Source organism: Scleropages formosus, chromosome 23, assembly GCF_900964775.1.
Source record: "Scleropages formosus chromosome 23, fSclFor1.1, whole genome shotgun sequence".
Classification (NCBI taxonomy): Eukaryota; Metazoa; Chordata; class Actinopteri; order Osteoglossiformes; family Osteoglossidae; genus Scleropages; species Scleropages formosus.
Window position 1 is genome coordinate 4,684,485 of NC_041828.1, and position 16,451 is coordinate 4,700,935.

The 16,451-nt window shown below is 40.9% G+C and overlaps 1 protein-coding gene and 1 pseudogene across 2 annotated transcripts; both read right to left on the reverse strand.

The window, feature by feature from the left end:
* Positions 1-1,451: 1,451 nt before the first annotated feature.
* Positions 1,452-4,824, reverse strand: LOC108930418 (cathepsin K-like; annotated as a pseudogene).
* A 3,219-nt stretch (positions 4,825-8,043) lies between these two features.
* On the reverse strand, positions 8,044-14,047 carry LOC108930417 (cathepsin S-like). 2 transcript variants are annotated; one of them, XM_018745638.1, is made up of 8 exons: positions 13,988-14,047; positions 13,356-13,490; positions 12,322-12,444; positions 11,848-11,991; positions 11,280-11,504; positions 10,902-11,064; positions 9,514-9,616; positions 8,044-8,271 (listed from the first exon to the last, which is right to left on the reverse strand). In XM_018745638.1, the coding sequence occupies exons 1-8, from the start codon at positions 14,030-14,032 to the stop codon at positions 8,172-8,174; spliced, it is 1,038 nt and encodes a 345-aa protein (XP_018601154.1). In that variant the 5' UTR covers positions 14,033-14,047; the 3' UTR covers positions 8,044-8,171. The 2 variants fall into 2 exon arrangements, with proteins under 2 accessions (XP_018601154.1, XP_018601153.1); XM_018745637.1 differs by having other exon boundaries at positions 11,836-11,991.
* Positions 14,048-16,451: the final 2,404 nt, after the last annotated feature.

A 16,451-nucleotide genomic window follows, 5' to 3' on the forward strand; every position in this document is an offset into this window, starting at 1 on the left:
CGGACAGCTCGACCTAAGGCAAAAAGTTTGTAAAATTATTAAGGACCCAGAAAAGTACTCGTTTCGGTTTCTGTCATTCATTGTCATAAGTTATTTATTATTAATATTATCTGGGGTTTTTGTGGAAATTTTTTTAATTAAAAAAGCCCCGGTAATAGACTAGTTTATAAAGTGTAGTCTATTACTACGGTACGGGTTTGTTACATTTCACATCTTACTAGTAAGTTAGCATATTTCAATGCATTAGATTAGTTATTTGCTCAGATATTGTGCTTGTTTGATACGTAAAAATGTTTCCTCAATTACAAACACGTGCGTGGCACATCACGTCATAACTAAATAAGTTAAAAGTTGCCTCAGAACTTAAACCTGAAGTTGAACGACCCCTGCTGATGATGGGTGTAATAATAAATGCCTGGAACCATGGTATGTACTTCAGTGAAAAACAACATTCTAGACTAGAGAGGTCGGTTATAAAGAAAATGCGTACGGTGGGGTTTGGTGAAAAACCTCCTTCGGCTCTGATAAACCGCCTTAGGAAATCGACCGGTACATGAGTTGCTAAGCAACGGCTCCCCTGAAGGCGGTCGCGCGTACACACGTTCTGCTTTTTGACATTCTGATCTTAAGACTTACAGCCACAATAATGGCGCATCATTTATATGTATATAGAGCTACTAATACGGGCTTGCTCCGGGTTAAATAGAGGCAACAGTATACAGCATTAGATTTACCATACTGTAATTTTTGTAATTATATAGTTCTGTTTATTTACGAAGGTAGGCGGTCATCAATTATATAGTAGCTACAGTACAGCAAGCAAAATGGTACATTTACATTGGTAATGTTTGAAATACAATAAAACTGTTTTATGTAAAGCAAGTGAAGTTGTGCTTTGCATGCTTTAGTGTTGTAAGTCACAATCTTACAATCACTTCTGTACCTTTGGTACTGAAGTTGGGGTTTTCGGTTGCTGGTTCACATCTGGCCATTTCACCAAAAACCAGAATGTCAGAACTACATTGCTTTGAATGACTTTGGTTAGTTGGGACTACAGTTTGGTGTCATTTAAAAGGCAAGCAGACTATGGAAGTTGAAATGTGTGATAAAGTAAGTGCAGTCCAACAGTTGCAGATTTTTTTTTTTTTTTTTTTTTTAAACAGTCAGCAGTACTTTTCCTCTATTAATACTATTTTATTATTGTTTTATTTAAACATGTCAAATAATTTTTATTATACTTGACGTGGGATTAGTTCTCCTGCTTAATCCTCTTTTACAATTAAATCACATAATCTGCTTCCGTCAGTAAACTCTCAAATAATTTCATTCTTTATGAAACGCACATCCCTGAGATCATGTACAGCATAAAAAATTAAAATATTCTTGCTGTATAAAGTCTATATGAAAATTAGGAATGGTAAAACAATTTCAAAATACTTGAGATGGTTTGTCAACCTATTTTGCATTAAGAATTTCTTAAAAGAACCCTCAATTAGCTACAAACTGTGGGATATATAGCAAAGTTGGCAATTCCACATAGGTTATTTTTGTTTCTGGCCACCCGAACAAATCCTTTTTCTCCCCATGCAGTTCCCCAGCTGCAAAAGAACATAACGAGAATTAGAGTATTTGTGTATTCAAAACGGCTGTGCAGTTTTGTTTATCAAAGGCTGACAGTGTGGTGGTTTTTCCTCTTGACTAAGCTTAATTTTATCACAATAATTGTAGCAGCAACTATTGTGATAAAAGCCACCTCACATCTTTTTCACATGTGTCAGTTTGCATTAATTACAAGTGCACACTGTGTCAGGATCTTGGAAGGCTACAGCATGTGCATGTTTTGACTAATTAAACCTGTCACTGAACAAATTAAAGGGTCTTCCTGAACACAGAGGTTGTTAGTTATTAAAATAAAACTAGAAAACTTGCACTAAACAAAGTCCCCACAAAGAGTGAGGACTGACAATATATATGACCTGTGAGTAGCACTAGGGATGCTAATAATCCATCCATACTTCTATGATATATATATATATAACTGCTTGTCCAGTGCAGGGCTGCAGTGGTCTAGAGTGTATGGTGGAAGCAAACAGATTAGCTGGATACACCATGGACAGGATGCTAAACCATTGCAAGGGAATCACACACACTCATTCATTAATTAATTCAAACATACATACACTACAGGCAATTTAGACCCACAAATTCCCCTTTGACACCTCTGTAATATAGCTGCATATTCAAAACAGTGGACAAGGAGGTAATGTCCTTGAGCAAGTGAGGGATATATGTAATACGCTCTTCTCTGGATGTGAATTCAGCTAAATGATTCCCACCTGTTTCTCACAAGCCAGTAGTCCTGCCCCTTGTCAGTGCCGTACCCAACAACCAGCACTGCATGGTTGATCTTCAAGTTACTGCAATGGATGTCATTATAAATTCCTGTGAAAAATTGCAAAGATGGCATCAGAGGAGGGCTGGAAACAAGTGTATAAAAAGTCATTTGTAGTAACTTGCTAAAAGTGCTCTGAAAGCTATCTGAAGGCTTTGAAAAACGCTTTACGCCTGGATCAGTAGAGCTTTCCAAAAGCAATGAAAAGGGAGACAAATTGCTTGTGTTTCAATTGCACTTAATGTGAGATCAGTGTTGATCCTTTTTTCATATATGAAAACAAAATACTTACAGAAGACCAAGAAATGCTATTAGACACCATTACAGACACACACACATTTTCAGAACCGCTTGTCCCATACAGGGTCGCAGGGAACCGGAGCCTAACCCGGTAACACAGGGCGTAAGGCCGGAGGGGGAAGGGGACACACCCAGGATGGGACGCCAGTCCGCCACAAGACACCCCAAGCAGGACTCGAACCCCAGACCCACCGGAGAGCAGGACCGGGGTCCAACCCACTGCGCCACTGCACCCCCCCCCTTACAGACATTATTCTGTTATACATTACACACACACATTTTCTGAACCGCTTGTCCCAAGCGGGGTCGCGGAGCCTACCCGGCAACACAGGACATACCCAGGACGGGATGCCAATCCGTCCCAAGGCACCCCAAGCGGGACTCGAACCCCAGACCCACTGGAGAGCAGGACCTGGTCCAACCCACTGCACCACCGCACCCCCCTCTCTTATACTTTACATTTATTTATATAGTTGATGCTTTTCTCCAACTTACAGTGTTAAGCTACCTACAAAATCTTCTTTTAAACAGTACCTTTGTATGCTTTGTGACCTATCAGATATATTATGGCTGATTTTGCTCACTCACCCCCTCTGTAGTGGTGGAAGGAAGGCAGTAAGGAATTGATGCCAATGGACACTGGACCCACAGCAGAGACGGCTTACTGCAGTGCTTTCTCATCACCTCGGGGAAGGATCCTGTAACTCCTACAGTCACCTGCTTTGCCCAGAACAGAGTAATGGCACCTTCCTTTCTGTAAAGGTAAGCAAGGTGGTGGATACATACATACAGGCACACACAAGCTATTGTGATGAAAATGCACACACTTAAGAACAGAATGTGACATGCTTACATTTGTTCATCGGTGCACTGATGAAGAAATGGACATGTTGTTTCCAATGATGTAGCCAAAGGCTTTGGACAGGAAGCCACCTTTGCAGCCATGGTTACCATAACTGGTGCTGCAGTCCACAAGGTTCTGAGGGCTCAGTGGTATCATCTTTACAGTTCTCCACTTCATTTGCCCCTCAAGGGCCCCTGCTGCACTGAAGGCCCAGCAGGAGCCACATGAGCCCTGGAAACAACAGTCCCAGTAAGGGGGTAGAGGAAACTAACTTCTGCTGTAACTGTAATGAACTGAAAATCTTCACAGGTAGAGTTTGCTGATATCTGAATAGGGTGTTACAAACACAGGAAAGGAGTGTGTAAGTAGAACAGTTACTGATTTGACAACACACAAATGCACCGGGTCATGTGACTATCAGTCCCAGAACCACAGTAATATTCTGTTAAAACAGGTCAGTTGCACTTCTCTCACTGTCTCCTAATTTTGAGGTCTGTGCATGTCTGACCTCCAACATCCCATAATCTTCCTGTCAGGTTGTTTGTATACCTGATTTCTTACTGGGCTGACCAGGCCTTTGGTCCTCCAGTCCACGGAATCGGGGAGGGTGGTGTCTTGTGGTGGTTTGAATGTGTAGTTTCCAGACTGGAGGGCATCCGGCTCTTCTCTCAAGCAGTCGAAAGTAGTGTCCAGCCCCTTCTCTGTCTGCACGATCACACATTGAACAGTTTCCTCAGAAAGCTCCTTTGTGCCGTGTACAGCATGCTGGGTCCTTTCAGACCTTATTAAATGAGGACCGTTTCTGCTCTTTGTGGGGGTCAGTAAATATCCACCCTTCCCTGACCCTGTTTACTCTTATAACCACATTTAACATGTAGTTTAAGCAATTAACTCATCTGTTAGACCCTCACTCCAGTTTTTGGAATGTGGTGCTGTATCACTTATCAGACAAATACAATGACAATATCAGCGTTTGTTTTATATTCATTTTTAATGCTAATGTGAACTGTGATGAAACAAAATACTATGCTGTTTGTATGCATAAATAGCTGGAGTGGTGAGAAATATGCATAAATAGCTGAGAGGAGGTTAGAAAATGTTACCCTGTCTGCAAGATGGTTGAGCCCCATGGTGAAGGAGTGCAGGCCTTGTGAAGCCTCCAGATTGTGTTTCTCTATCAGCCTTAGGGTCTTCTCCCAGACCAGCCTCCTGTAGGCCTCCTCACCCTGACCACAAGACATATGCCCACACACACTGACACACACAGATGACAGAACACACAACAGGAAGTAAGATGATGCCATGAAGAATTGCATCTGTGCTCTTGTGACACAAACACATACCGGCATTGAAGTTGCAACTTGTGATTTCTATAGCCTGGTTTAAAACTTGTGAGTGGAGTACAAAATACATGTCCAGAACAATTCTGAGTTGGTCTGCTACAGATGAGGAAGCCACTGATTCCACAAAACTGGTACATTGCACTGTAGAAGATCTTCTGTACCCAGTTAGGACAGGAGTGTTTGTGAGCCCGTGTTACATTACTTCTTACAGAAAGTCCTAGACATGGGTCATGCTCTCTAAAGCTAGCCATGGTTCCAAGTGAAAGCAAAAGGAGAAATCCTTCTTTTTCTTAGGAGACCTAAAACTGAACATCATCCACTCATCAATGTGTCCTATTTTCATCCATTCATGATTGCTTCTCCAAAGCAGTTTGTCACATGGCATGCAGCTACATCCAAAGGTACCTTCTACCTATAACCAGCTGTCGTGACCAGTGACCTGTCCATGCCTGGTTTCTGTAGTTCTTGTGGTGCTGTTTCTTCCACAGTTCCCAGTGGCCATTCAGGGTGTTGTCCAGGGAAGTGTGGCACAAAACCACCATGATTAGCGCAGTCACAATCAGGAGGACATGCATCCTAGTGCAAATGGGAGATATTGGATAGCTCATAAAACTTTCTGAGGAAATGTGGATGTGGCTTGAAAGTCTTAAATGATGTGAAAACATTGTCATTTATAACCTTAAACACTCTGTTTTTGTTAATGAAGAACAGATGCCCAATACAACTGAATCTGAACTCTTGTAACAGTTCTGTATTGCTGTTATGCAAGGGCAACAAAAGCGAAACAAGTAAAACATGTAGGTCTTTGTTTCCTCTGCAGATCACTGAGTTTTTAACGGTTCATACAAATCCTTTTCCACTGTAGTCAGTAATTGACAGGAAATGAGAAAGAGGAAGAGGGCTCAGAACACTTTTCTGAGTTCACACTGTACAGTTCACTGCCATCAGTAAATACACAGTCCAACCACACACATGAAGGCCTGCTCTTGTGCCGTTATCTAACCCCATTGTCTGTACACATATAGCCAGTTCTAGGCATATCTCTAAATGAATTTTCAGAACAATAAGGAGGGATGTTTCTTACCTTAGTCTGACCAGAATAAGAGTCTATCTCTGAGCAGAGCTACCCTTGTTGAGTCAGTCTCTAGGTTCAAGAAGTGTTTTAGAGAGGAAGTCCAATTTCCTGACATAGTACAAGTTCTCTCTCTCTCTCTCTCTCTCTCTCTAATCATATGAAAACATTTTCAGACTAAGAAGCACAAACTAACTATTACCATGTCAGTGTCTCTCTGTTACTTTTCTTATTTGAAAGATATCTTCCTGAGACCCAGAAAAAAAGGTTTTGTACCTATTTTTAGGAAGTTGTTCAAGCCCCATGGGGGGGTGCGGTGGCACAGTGGCACAGTGGGTTGGACCGGGTCCTGCTCTCCGGTGGGTCTGGGGTTCAAGTCCCGCTTGGGGTGTCTTGCGACGGACTGGCGTCCCGTCCTGGGTGTGTCCCCTCCCCCTCTGGTCTTACGCCCTGTGTTGCTGGGTAGGCTCCGGTTCCCTGCGACCCTGTATGGGACAAGTGTGTGTGTGTGTGTGTTCAAGCCCCACCCTGAAACATGGTATCATTCAAAACCATAGAATGCTTTCTATTAGCTGGATTTAGACTCAGCATTATACTACTTACCATGCATTTTTGGGAGATGCACTTAAAATGTATGTCCTCTAGAGTGGACAAAAATGATTGACGGGATCTCAGGAGGATATATAGAAACTAGCATTTTGAGTACTTTTTTCTATGAGTAAGAACAAAGCAGAATCGTGATGATTTTAAGGTTAAGTATTTCGTTTTGAAGTTGAATTGCAATGAGGTAATTAAACACAAATTGAAACTTCTAGATGAACACAACACTTTTCTTAAAGCTTTATCTTGAAATAGAAAGCACACCTTTAACCTCTATCCTGGTGATGTTTTTTCATTTTCTTGAATTGATTTAATTTAGAATTGAATGAAAACATTACATCAGCAATTGTGTTATATCTGTACAAAATGAAAAATGCATCTCTGTTTATTACGAGTTGTACATTGTTCTGAAGAGAACGTCTTGTGAATGAATGAATGAATGAATGAATGAATATAAATTAACTGGTGACTCTATATGATCCTTTCTGTATGTACTTGTCTGCAAATGAGTGTGTAATTGCCCAGTGATGGACTAGTGTCCTATCCATATTGTACTCTGAATCTCCCCTTGTGTTTCCAGGATAGGCTCCAGACTGCCATGACCCTGCACTGGACAAGAGGTTGCTGACAATGCAATGAGCGATCCAGCTCCCAGACATGGACTGGTAGTGCCCTCTTGTGGTTGACAGTACAAGTGAGTTCTGCTGTCAAGTGTTAGGCTTGATATCCTGAAAGGTAAGTTTTGATTTGGTCTTGTGGTGACTTGGGTTAACATTGTATTTGGTTTATTGATTGTATAAATTTTTAGTTTTTTAAACTGCAGTTAGGTTGACTGTCACAAACCACTGGGTTCCTTTGAATGTCAGCATGGTTTACTGTTGACAGATTTTCTTTAGTTGGCTGTATGTGATGCTGCTTATTCACTTTTTCAAGAATATCACCAGCAGTGATAATTAAGAATACAGCTCTTAAAATCTACAGGAAAGCATCAGTTTAATGAATAAATGTAAATGTAATGTAAACTAAAAGAGCTGGATGAGTTAAGTAGACTAATTGCATAGTGGATAGCAGACTTAGCCAGCATGCATAGCCAGTTCCTAGTTCATGAACTTCTTTATCGATATTCATGGAGTGTTATTTCCACACTTATGGATACTATTTCTCAGTTTTGCAAGTTGTCAGGATACAAGGTTAATTTGGAAAAAAGTGGGTAGTCTCTACACCACAGTGACCCATCACGGGACAGGCAGTTATGGACAATGAATGACTATAAAAGGAAGCTCAAGCATGCCTCATTACTAAAAGATTCTCATTGGAGGAGGTGTTTGGCAGTGGCAATTCATATATCCAGTGATTTTAAGTCTGAACTCAGCTGAATTATATATGTAGGTAATGGAAATGCAAAGCAAAAAGCAAACAGACAAAATCCTAACACAATAAAATATATAGCAACTCAAAAACTAAAACTGCATGGAGTTTTATTTCTGGTTATTTAATTTACTTGGTAAATCAGTTTTTTAATTTGATACATCACGACTTGTGTTATAGAAGTGTATATGACAAGTTTATATTAAAGCAAACTTGAATGGATTTTGGAATGTGTCTAGTTAGGCAGTGATATCACAGTATGGGATATACAGGCAAGCTAGCAATTCCACACCGATTATTTTTATTTCTGGCCATTCGAGCATATCCACTTTCTCCCCAGGCTGTTCCCCAACTGCAAATAAAGAAACAAATAAATGGCATTAATGATCTGTAAAGGGGGCACGGTGGCACAGTGGGTTGGACCGGTTCTTGGTCTCTGGTGGGTCTGGGGTTTGAGTCCCCCTTGGAGTGCCTTGCGACGGACTGGCGTCCCGTCCTGGGTGTGTCCCCTCCCCCTCCAGCCTTACGCCCTGTGCTGCCGGGTTAGGGTCCAGCTCTCCGCAACCCTGAATGGGACAAGCGGTTCAGACAGTGTGTGTGTGTGTGTGTGTGTGTGTGTGTGTGTGTGTGTGTGTGATCTGTATTTATATACGGTGCCAGTGAAAAGTCCATTTGCTGGCAACTAGTTTTTTTGTGGAGCATTTGGCTAACTTTGGTCAAGAAATCAGACAGCATGTATTCCCAGCTTTTCTGCACTTGTTTTGATTTCACTCTCCACCCCACTCCACTTCCTTCCATTCCAGTATTGCTCAGGTTGCCTATGTGTGCTCACGCTGTTCCCTGGTACTACAGTATATTTAAACAGCAGGTCTACCTCTAGCCTTGCATTGTGCTTGACCACTGAAACATTTGAAGATCTGTGATTTAAATATGTAGCCTCATATATGATTATTATAGGTACTCAAACTTTTGTGTAGGCTAATGAAGATAAATGAAATAAACCTGATCAGTAGGAAATTGTACATTATATATTGTAACGACCTGCGTTACTGTGTTTTAGCGGGAAATGTGTTAATTGTTTATTGGTTAGCACTCGGTGACGCACGGGGAATATAAGGGGGTGCTTGCGTCTTCCTGGAGGGTGAAAGAGGAGAGAGCCTGGGGGTGCTAAGCAGGCTGGGAAGGCTGGCTAGACGCGCAGGTCCTGGAGGAAACGGGGTCTTCGGACCGAGAGCATTATTTCCCTGGTACTGGTGTTCAATCAAATCGTTCACGGTGAACGCTGCCTCTGCATCCTTCTTCACCCCATCCAAACCCACGATGCTGCGCGCCACAATATACATTAAATTCCACCAGTAAAATCACAGCAGCATGAAGAGAGTGCACATTTGTAAAAAGAACATAGCTCATAATTTGTACTTCCAGACTGAAATAAAACTGCATATAACTGAGGACTTAACATTATGCATCAGGAGACATTTAATTCAATATTCAAACAATGCTAAGTTCAAATTAAAATATTGTGGCTGATATTAAACCAATGCAGAATGTACATTTTCATTTGTAAGTGTGAGCACAGTGGAATGAGTCCCACCTGTTCTTCACAAGCCAGAAGTCCTGCCCATTGTCTGTGCCGTACCCCACCACCAGCACTGCATGATTAGTGTTAGAAGTGCACTGTGGATCATCAAATATTCCTGTCAAGGTAACAGTAATAATTTGATGAAATCTGACCACTGAAAAGTACTGAAGAGCAGAATCTTGCATTGATTTAAGTGGTCTTCAATATTTCATATTACAGTGGAGACAAAGAACATTTGTAGAACTTTTACTAAAAAGTTAATTGTTGCATTAAGTTATTAACGTAATCTTACAAGTTACATTGATTGTGTACCAATAACCTTAACCTAGAGAGGGTAACTTTTTTTAAATGTCTTTAGTTTTGAAACTGTGGTATACTCTCTATTTTATCTGGTCTCAACATTATAATAAATATGTTTCCAGTGCTGTTGTCAAGACTATCTTAAGCAAAACAATGTACTTCCACAGATTTGCAAGCACACTATATATTTTTACATTCAAATGATTTTTACTGGTGCTTGACAATACTGTACACTGACTCCCCAATTCAGGACTGATTCATCACACTGGATAAAACAATTGTGAGCTGTAGTACATAAAATACTTTCTAAGACTTAATTTTAACAATTCTGTAAAGTTTACTTTAAAGTAGAAGCCAGTTGAATTACAGAGATTCCAACACTCCTTTTAGACTTTGTTTTACTCCCAAATATTGGCTGGTTGCAGAAAGTCAGGTCACTATCATGTGCCACAACAGACAGAAATTTAAGCAAACAGATTGGTGATGAAAACTGAATAAACTGGAAAAAGTCTGTATCTCCAAAAATGTATAACTTGAATGTTTCTGACAGTCAGCCAGTATCCATCATTAAACTCATTTTCATTCTGAACATGTATTTTAATACTACAAAAAATCGACTTGAATAAAATTTGATGCAACTTTCAGTTTATAATACACCCTACAGGTGTTTTAAAACCACAGATCAACTTTTGTTTTATTTAAGGGTCTTTGTAAGTGGGACAGCTGGTAGTGTAGTAGTTAGAACAGCTGCGTTTGGACCCAAAAGGTCACAGGTTCCAGCTGTAGTACCCTTGAGCAAGGTACTTACCCAGAATTGCTTGAGTAAAATTACCCAGCTGTATAAATGGGCAAATAATTGTAAGTAGATTAACATAGTATGTTGCTTTGGAGAAAAGCATCAGCTAAACTTAAGAATCATATGTCTGCAGCGTTGTTTCTTTCTCCTAATGTAATGCACAAATTGTATTTTTGCTGAGATGTACGTCGCTTTGGAGAAAACCTTCTACTAAATGAATAAATATAAATGTAAGTGCTGATATTGAAAGATAAGCCTAAGCTATAACTGGTCCAGTGTATTTGAGCTGATTTTGTTCTCTTACCTCCACTGTAGAGGTAGAAGGAGTGGGTGGCATTAATACCGACAGATACAGGGCCTACGGTGGCAACAGCGTGCTGTAGAGCCTTCTCATCACCCCGTGGAAGGACCTGATATGTACTGCAGTATCCAGCTTTCCCCTGAACTGAGTAGCGACATTTCCCATCCTGCAGGTAAGTTGTGTGAATACAGCACACAGTCTGACACTAATACAGACCAACACATGGCTTCACTCACGCTACTGAAGTCCAGAGCATGTGATCACAGCACAAACACACCTTAAAACAGGAAGAGACAGGTTTGGAGACATTTTTGGAAGTTTTGAGTTTGCTAACAGTACTACCAATTTGAGTGTCCCTTAGAAGATCCTGTGGCTGCTCACCTTTCCCTCATAGGGGTAGAAGTAATCTGAGTCGATGCCATCATTCTCAATGACGTAGTCAAAAGCCTTGTACCGGAATCCACCTTTGCAGCCATGGTTACCATAACTGGTGCTGCAGTCCACTAGGTTTTGTGGACTGAGTGGTATCATCTTGCCAGTTTGTAGCATCATCTGCCCCTCTATTGCCCCCGCTGCGCTGAACGCCCAGCAGGAGCCGCAGGAGCCCTGGAAACAACAGCTTCAGTCAGGGTGTAGAGGCAAAAGAGAAAGGTCACATTTGTTGTAACTGTGATAAACTGAGGAAGTTTGCAGGTATTGTTTGTTGATACCCAAATAGTGTGTTACTCACAAACACAAGAAAGGAGTGTGTAAGTAAGACAGTTGCTGATTTGACAACACACAAATGCACTGGATCATGTGACTATCAGTCCCAGAACCACGGTAATATTCTGTTAAAACAAGTCAGTTGCACTTCTCTCACTGTCTCCTAATTTGGAGGTCTGTGCATGTCTGTCCTCCAGCGTCCCATAATCCTCCTGTTAGGTTGTTTGTATACCTGATTTCTTACAGGGCTGACCAGGCCTTTGGTTCTCCAGTCCACGGAATCGGGGAGGGTGGTGTCTTGTGATGGTTTGAATGTGTAGTTTCCAGACTGGAGGGCATCCGGCTCTTCTTTCAGGCAGTCAAAAGTGGCATCTAGCTCCTCCTCTGTCTGCACAAACGCACATTGATCAGTTTCCTCAGAAGCTCCTTTGTGCCATGTACAGTATGCTGGGTCCTGTCAGACCTTATTACATTAGGACCATTTCTGCTCTTTGTGGGAGTCAATAAATATCCACCCTTCCCTGGCCCTGTTTGCACTTACAGCCACATTTAACATGCAGTTTAAATATGCAACTAATTTGTTAGAATCCACACCTTTGGAGTGTTATATCACATATCAGACAACAATAATTCCAGTGTTTTTTCACATTAATTTCCTTGACTGATGTCACCAATTGTGAATTCTTATCCTTTAATGATTGTGGTCTGATTAAGTCACCATGTCTGCAAGATGGTTGAGCCCCATGGTGAAGGAGTGCAGGCCTAGTGAAGCTTCCAGGTTGTGTTTCTGTATGAGCCTCAGGTTTTTCTCCCAGACCAGCCTCCTGTAGGCCTCCTCACCCTGAGAGTAAGACACATGTTCATACAAACACATGTGCACATACACAGAATAGACACATAAAATACATATATATATACAGAAGGAATACTGTATATACATACATGTATAATAAATGTATCTTCATGTCAAAAACCAAACGCAGCACATACACAGTGTATATAAAGGTCATTGCACTTCAGTGAAATTGCAAATTATAATTTCAATGGAAAAGTAATATTTCAGAAATGCATTTGTTCTTTGGCTGTAACTGTTTCATAAATGTGCCTGATTGACTAGTGTTGACAGCAGATGCCAGTTTTTGACTGCAGAGTGTAAGGAAAGCAGGTGTAAAGCCATGATTAGGTAACATAATCAGAATGTTCATGGGAAATGTTGTGCATGCTTAGTGCATGTTGATGTTTTAGGTTCAGCTTAGTTTGAAGACTCAGATTAGTTTGGCAGATATAAATTAGCAGGTACTTTCAAACATTCATGGTGTTAGATATTGATTTTATATTTCTTACGTTACTATGGGTGACCGAGGAATTTGGTAAACTTACATTAAAATAATGAATTGAGCGACTGTAATGACTGGAGTCAGCATAAGTAGAAATGGAGGCCATGGCAGAAGTTTATGGGCAGGCATGGTGTCATGGTTCAAGCCAGCACTTTTGGACTCAGCAGACTTAGGTCTGAATCCCTCATTTTGTTATAGTAGCCTTAAGCAAAGTGCTTAGCCTGAATTGCTCCAGTAAAACTACCTAATTATACGAATGTGTAAATCACTGTAAGTAACTTAACATTAGAAGTCGCTTTGGAGAACAGCTAAATAAATCTGATGTAGGATATAGAAGCCTGAACAATCTTATGGACACACAGCCCCAGAGTTTGTGTTTCTCCTTCTGCTCTGTGTTGTACTGTCCACTTCTCACCTGCTGTGTATAGATTTTATGATGGTGACTTTTCCACAGTTCCCAGTGCTCATTCAGGGTGGTGTCCGGAGACGTGTGACACAAAGCAGGGATTACCAGTAGACAGAGAGTGTGAAGAACACACATCCTGGCACACTAACCACACAAAAACAACACAAGTGTTCCTGTTAGAATAATAAATAAATAAATAAAAAGAAGAATAAATTGCAGCAAGGTTTGCACAGGAAGTACAAGCAATGGTTGAGGTTTTAACATGAGCCTGATGCTGGTGAATATAAATGCAGTTTTGGTATCAGTGGCCTGTTCAAAAACTACTTGAACTACTTGAAAACAAGTTTGTGTCTCATACGTACAAGCAGAATTAGAATGTTGTACCAATTGTTTTGTGCTCTTTTGTTGTGCTTCTTATGTTAATGTTTGCCAGTAATATTTTGAATATATGTTGTGTGGTATGAATATGCTGTTTCCTGCATGGATGCACTACTGCCTCCTGTATGCAGTGAAAGAGAGTACGACACTTTTACAGTGAAGCAAATTCATGTGTGTACTTGTCCATTTATCTACTACAGAGAACTTGTGAAGTACCGGAGTATGTTCCTGAAGGAAAGCTTTGACCAACAAATATCTCTTACCTTACTCTGACCGGAACAGGAGCTGATCCTCTGTGGTGTTACCATTGCTTGTGTGCCGTCACAAATAGAGCACACAGTTTTACTTCCTCTGGCAAATGGTCGGGTCACGTGAATGGGACATCTGTCTGAGGAGAAGGGAAACTAACAATTTTTTTTAGTTTTTCATTTTTTCACTCTCTGTTATGAAAATGAAAGTTTTCTTTCCAAGTCTTTAGAAGTAATCAGAGTGCTTTGAAAGCAGTGTCTTCTGTCAGTAGGACAGGGTTACCAAGTTTGTTCAAGTGACTTGACCTCGCTGTTGAAACTTGAGTTGAGCAGAAGGTCACACAGTTGACTGGAGTCATGTTCTTTGTGTCTTGTCTTTTGTTTCACTCTTCATTATATAGCTGTTTTATTGTGTGAGGTTAAAATGTAGTGTATTAATTGATCCACAGAAGGGTTGAACATGTCCCAGAATTTCAGCGTACAGGATACTCAGCAGTGGGGATGCGGTGGCGCAGTGGGTTGGACCACAGTCCTGCTCTCTGATGGGTCTGGGGTTCAAGTCCTGCTTGGGGTGCCTTGTGATGGACTGGCGTCCTGTCCTGGGTGTGTCCCCTCCCCCTCCAGCCTTATGCTCTGTGTTACCGGGTTGGCTCTGGTTCCCCGTGACCCCGTATGGGACAAGCGGTTTCGAAAATGTGTGTGTGTGTGTGTGTGATATTCAGCAGCTGGACAGGGTTTGCATGGTTGTTAAGATCCTAGACCAGAAAGTCATAAGAAAGAGACACAGGAGGAATTCATCTATTGTAGCCTTCAGTAGGGTACCTGGAATTGCTCATGTCATCAGTCTTCCTGTATAATAAGCTGGGTTGATCCACAGTAACTTGCCCGTCTTGTAGAACTGAAAGCTGGAGAGGTAGGAATCAGTGCACACAGACACTGGTCCAACATTTTCCACAGCCACCTGTAGAGTCTTTTTTCTTTTCTCTGAGGATCTATTTGTTACCATGGCAAGAGGAAGCTTAGCTGACTTATTGTAGGCACAAGTCTGGTCCTGAGGAGATAAGCTGTCATGCTGGGAGGTTGCAGAGGGATGCTTTACTGGGAGGTCTTCCTGAATGACAGACTAGGAGGAAGTATTGAAAGATTTACTTTAAACTGAGAAAGAAGGGTAAGAGTCACATGTGTGATGAGGCTGCCTGCTCTGCTCTTTCCAGGAGGGGTCAGCAGTGTGTAGATCAGCACAGCGGTTTTTCAGTGTTACGCTGCAGTTCTGGGTAAGGGTGGTTATTAAGTCCAGTGGACAGTACATTTCTTATAGCAGTTTATTAGAATGAGCAGTAAAGAGTTTAAATTTCTGTTTTTGTAAGGTATTTCTCGTAAATGTGAGAATGTCCTTCTTAGTGTGAGTCACAATGCAAGGGAAGTTTCTACACACAGACACAATACATGTGATGTACATATATGCACAAAGAGCTTACGTGTGTATATGCATGTGAATGAATCTGTTGACCTTTTCATTTAGTTCCTTATTGCAAGTGAGATCAGAATTTATTTTGTGTAAATAGAATTCAAACACCGTAAGCAGTGACCATAATGACAGAATTCTGTCCCATGTGGAACAGGAAACCAAGTCAGATGTTTAGAAACCTGGACAATCCTATGGATAAGACAGTCTCAGAGTTTGTGTTTCCCCCCCTACTTTATGTCATACTGTTAATTTCTCATGTTCTGTGTATAGATTTTACGGTGATGTGAAGTGATGTCGACCCTGATGAACCAAACTACATTGTTTTCATGTAAACGGTTGAGGTGAAGAAGAATAGGGAGGGTTAGGGTTAGGGTTAGGGATACTCCTTACTGTTTTCTGAGCAGAGCAAAAGCTGCCATTGCTGTTAAACGCTTAGAGTTAGGGAAGGTTTAAAGAGAAAGGTACATTTCCAAATACAAACTTATTTGTTTTCTCTGTCACTTTTCAAATTTGAAAGACCATGCAACAAAAGGTTTTTGGTTGTATTTCTTGGACGTTGTCCAAGTCCCACCCTTAAACATGTAACTTAATTTAATAGCATAGTGTTCTGTGTAAGGTGCATTTACAGTAGACCTGAGCGTTGGAACATTTATGCTTTGGGAGATATATTTATTCTTTTTTAGTGGAAAAATAATGACTGCGTCTCAGGAGTGAATAGCTGTAGACACACAAGGTTTATTTCCAGGTTTTGACTAGAAACGGTTGCATTTTGCAAGCACACAATACTCTCTAACTGTGAGTCAGTGCAAAGGAAATTCAATCATTTGACTTGATCTTAAGATGATATCCATCTGTGGCTGAAGTGACATGTGGTAATTTACAACAAATGCAAATATGTAGATAAAATCACAAATAGATAAACAGCTGAAGTTTCTGTTCATCAGTGTGCATAAATGAACACTGATCAACTTAAATTCTTAGTATGTTCAAATGCACATGGGCAATAAATTC

Bases quoted from the DNA above. Each gene is read 5' to 3' on its own strand.
- LOC108930417 (XM_018745637.1), bottom strand. From the start codon at position 14,032: ATGGTAACACCACAGAGGATCAGCTCCTGTTCCGGTCAGAGTAAG. The intron at 11,992-12,321 runs GTGACTTAATCA...GCGTTTGTGCAG, and splicing joins TCAACCATCTTGCAGACATG to ACAGAGGAGGAGCTAGATGC. The intron at 8,272-9,513 runs GTGGGACTCATT...CTTTATTTGCAG, and splicing joins TTCTGGCTTGTGAAGAACAG to TTGGGGAACAGCCTGGGGAG.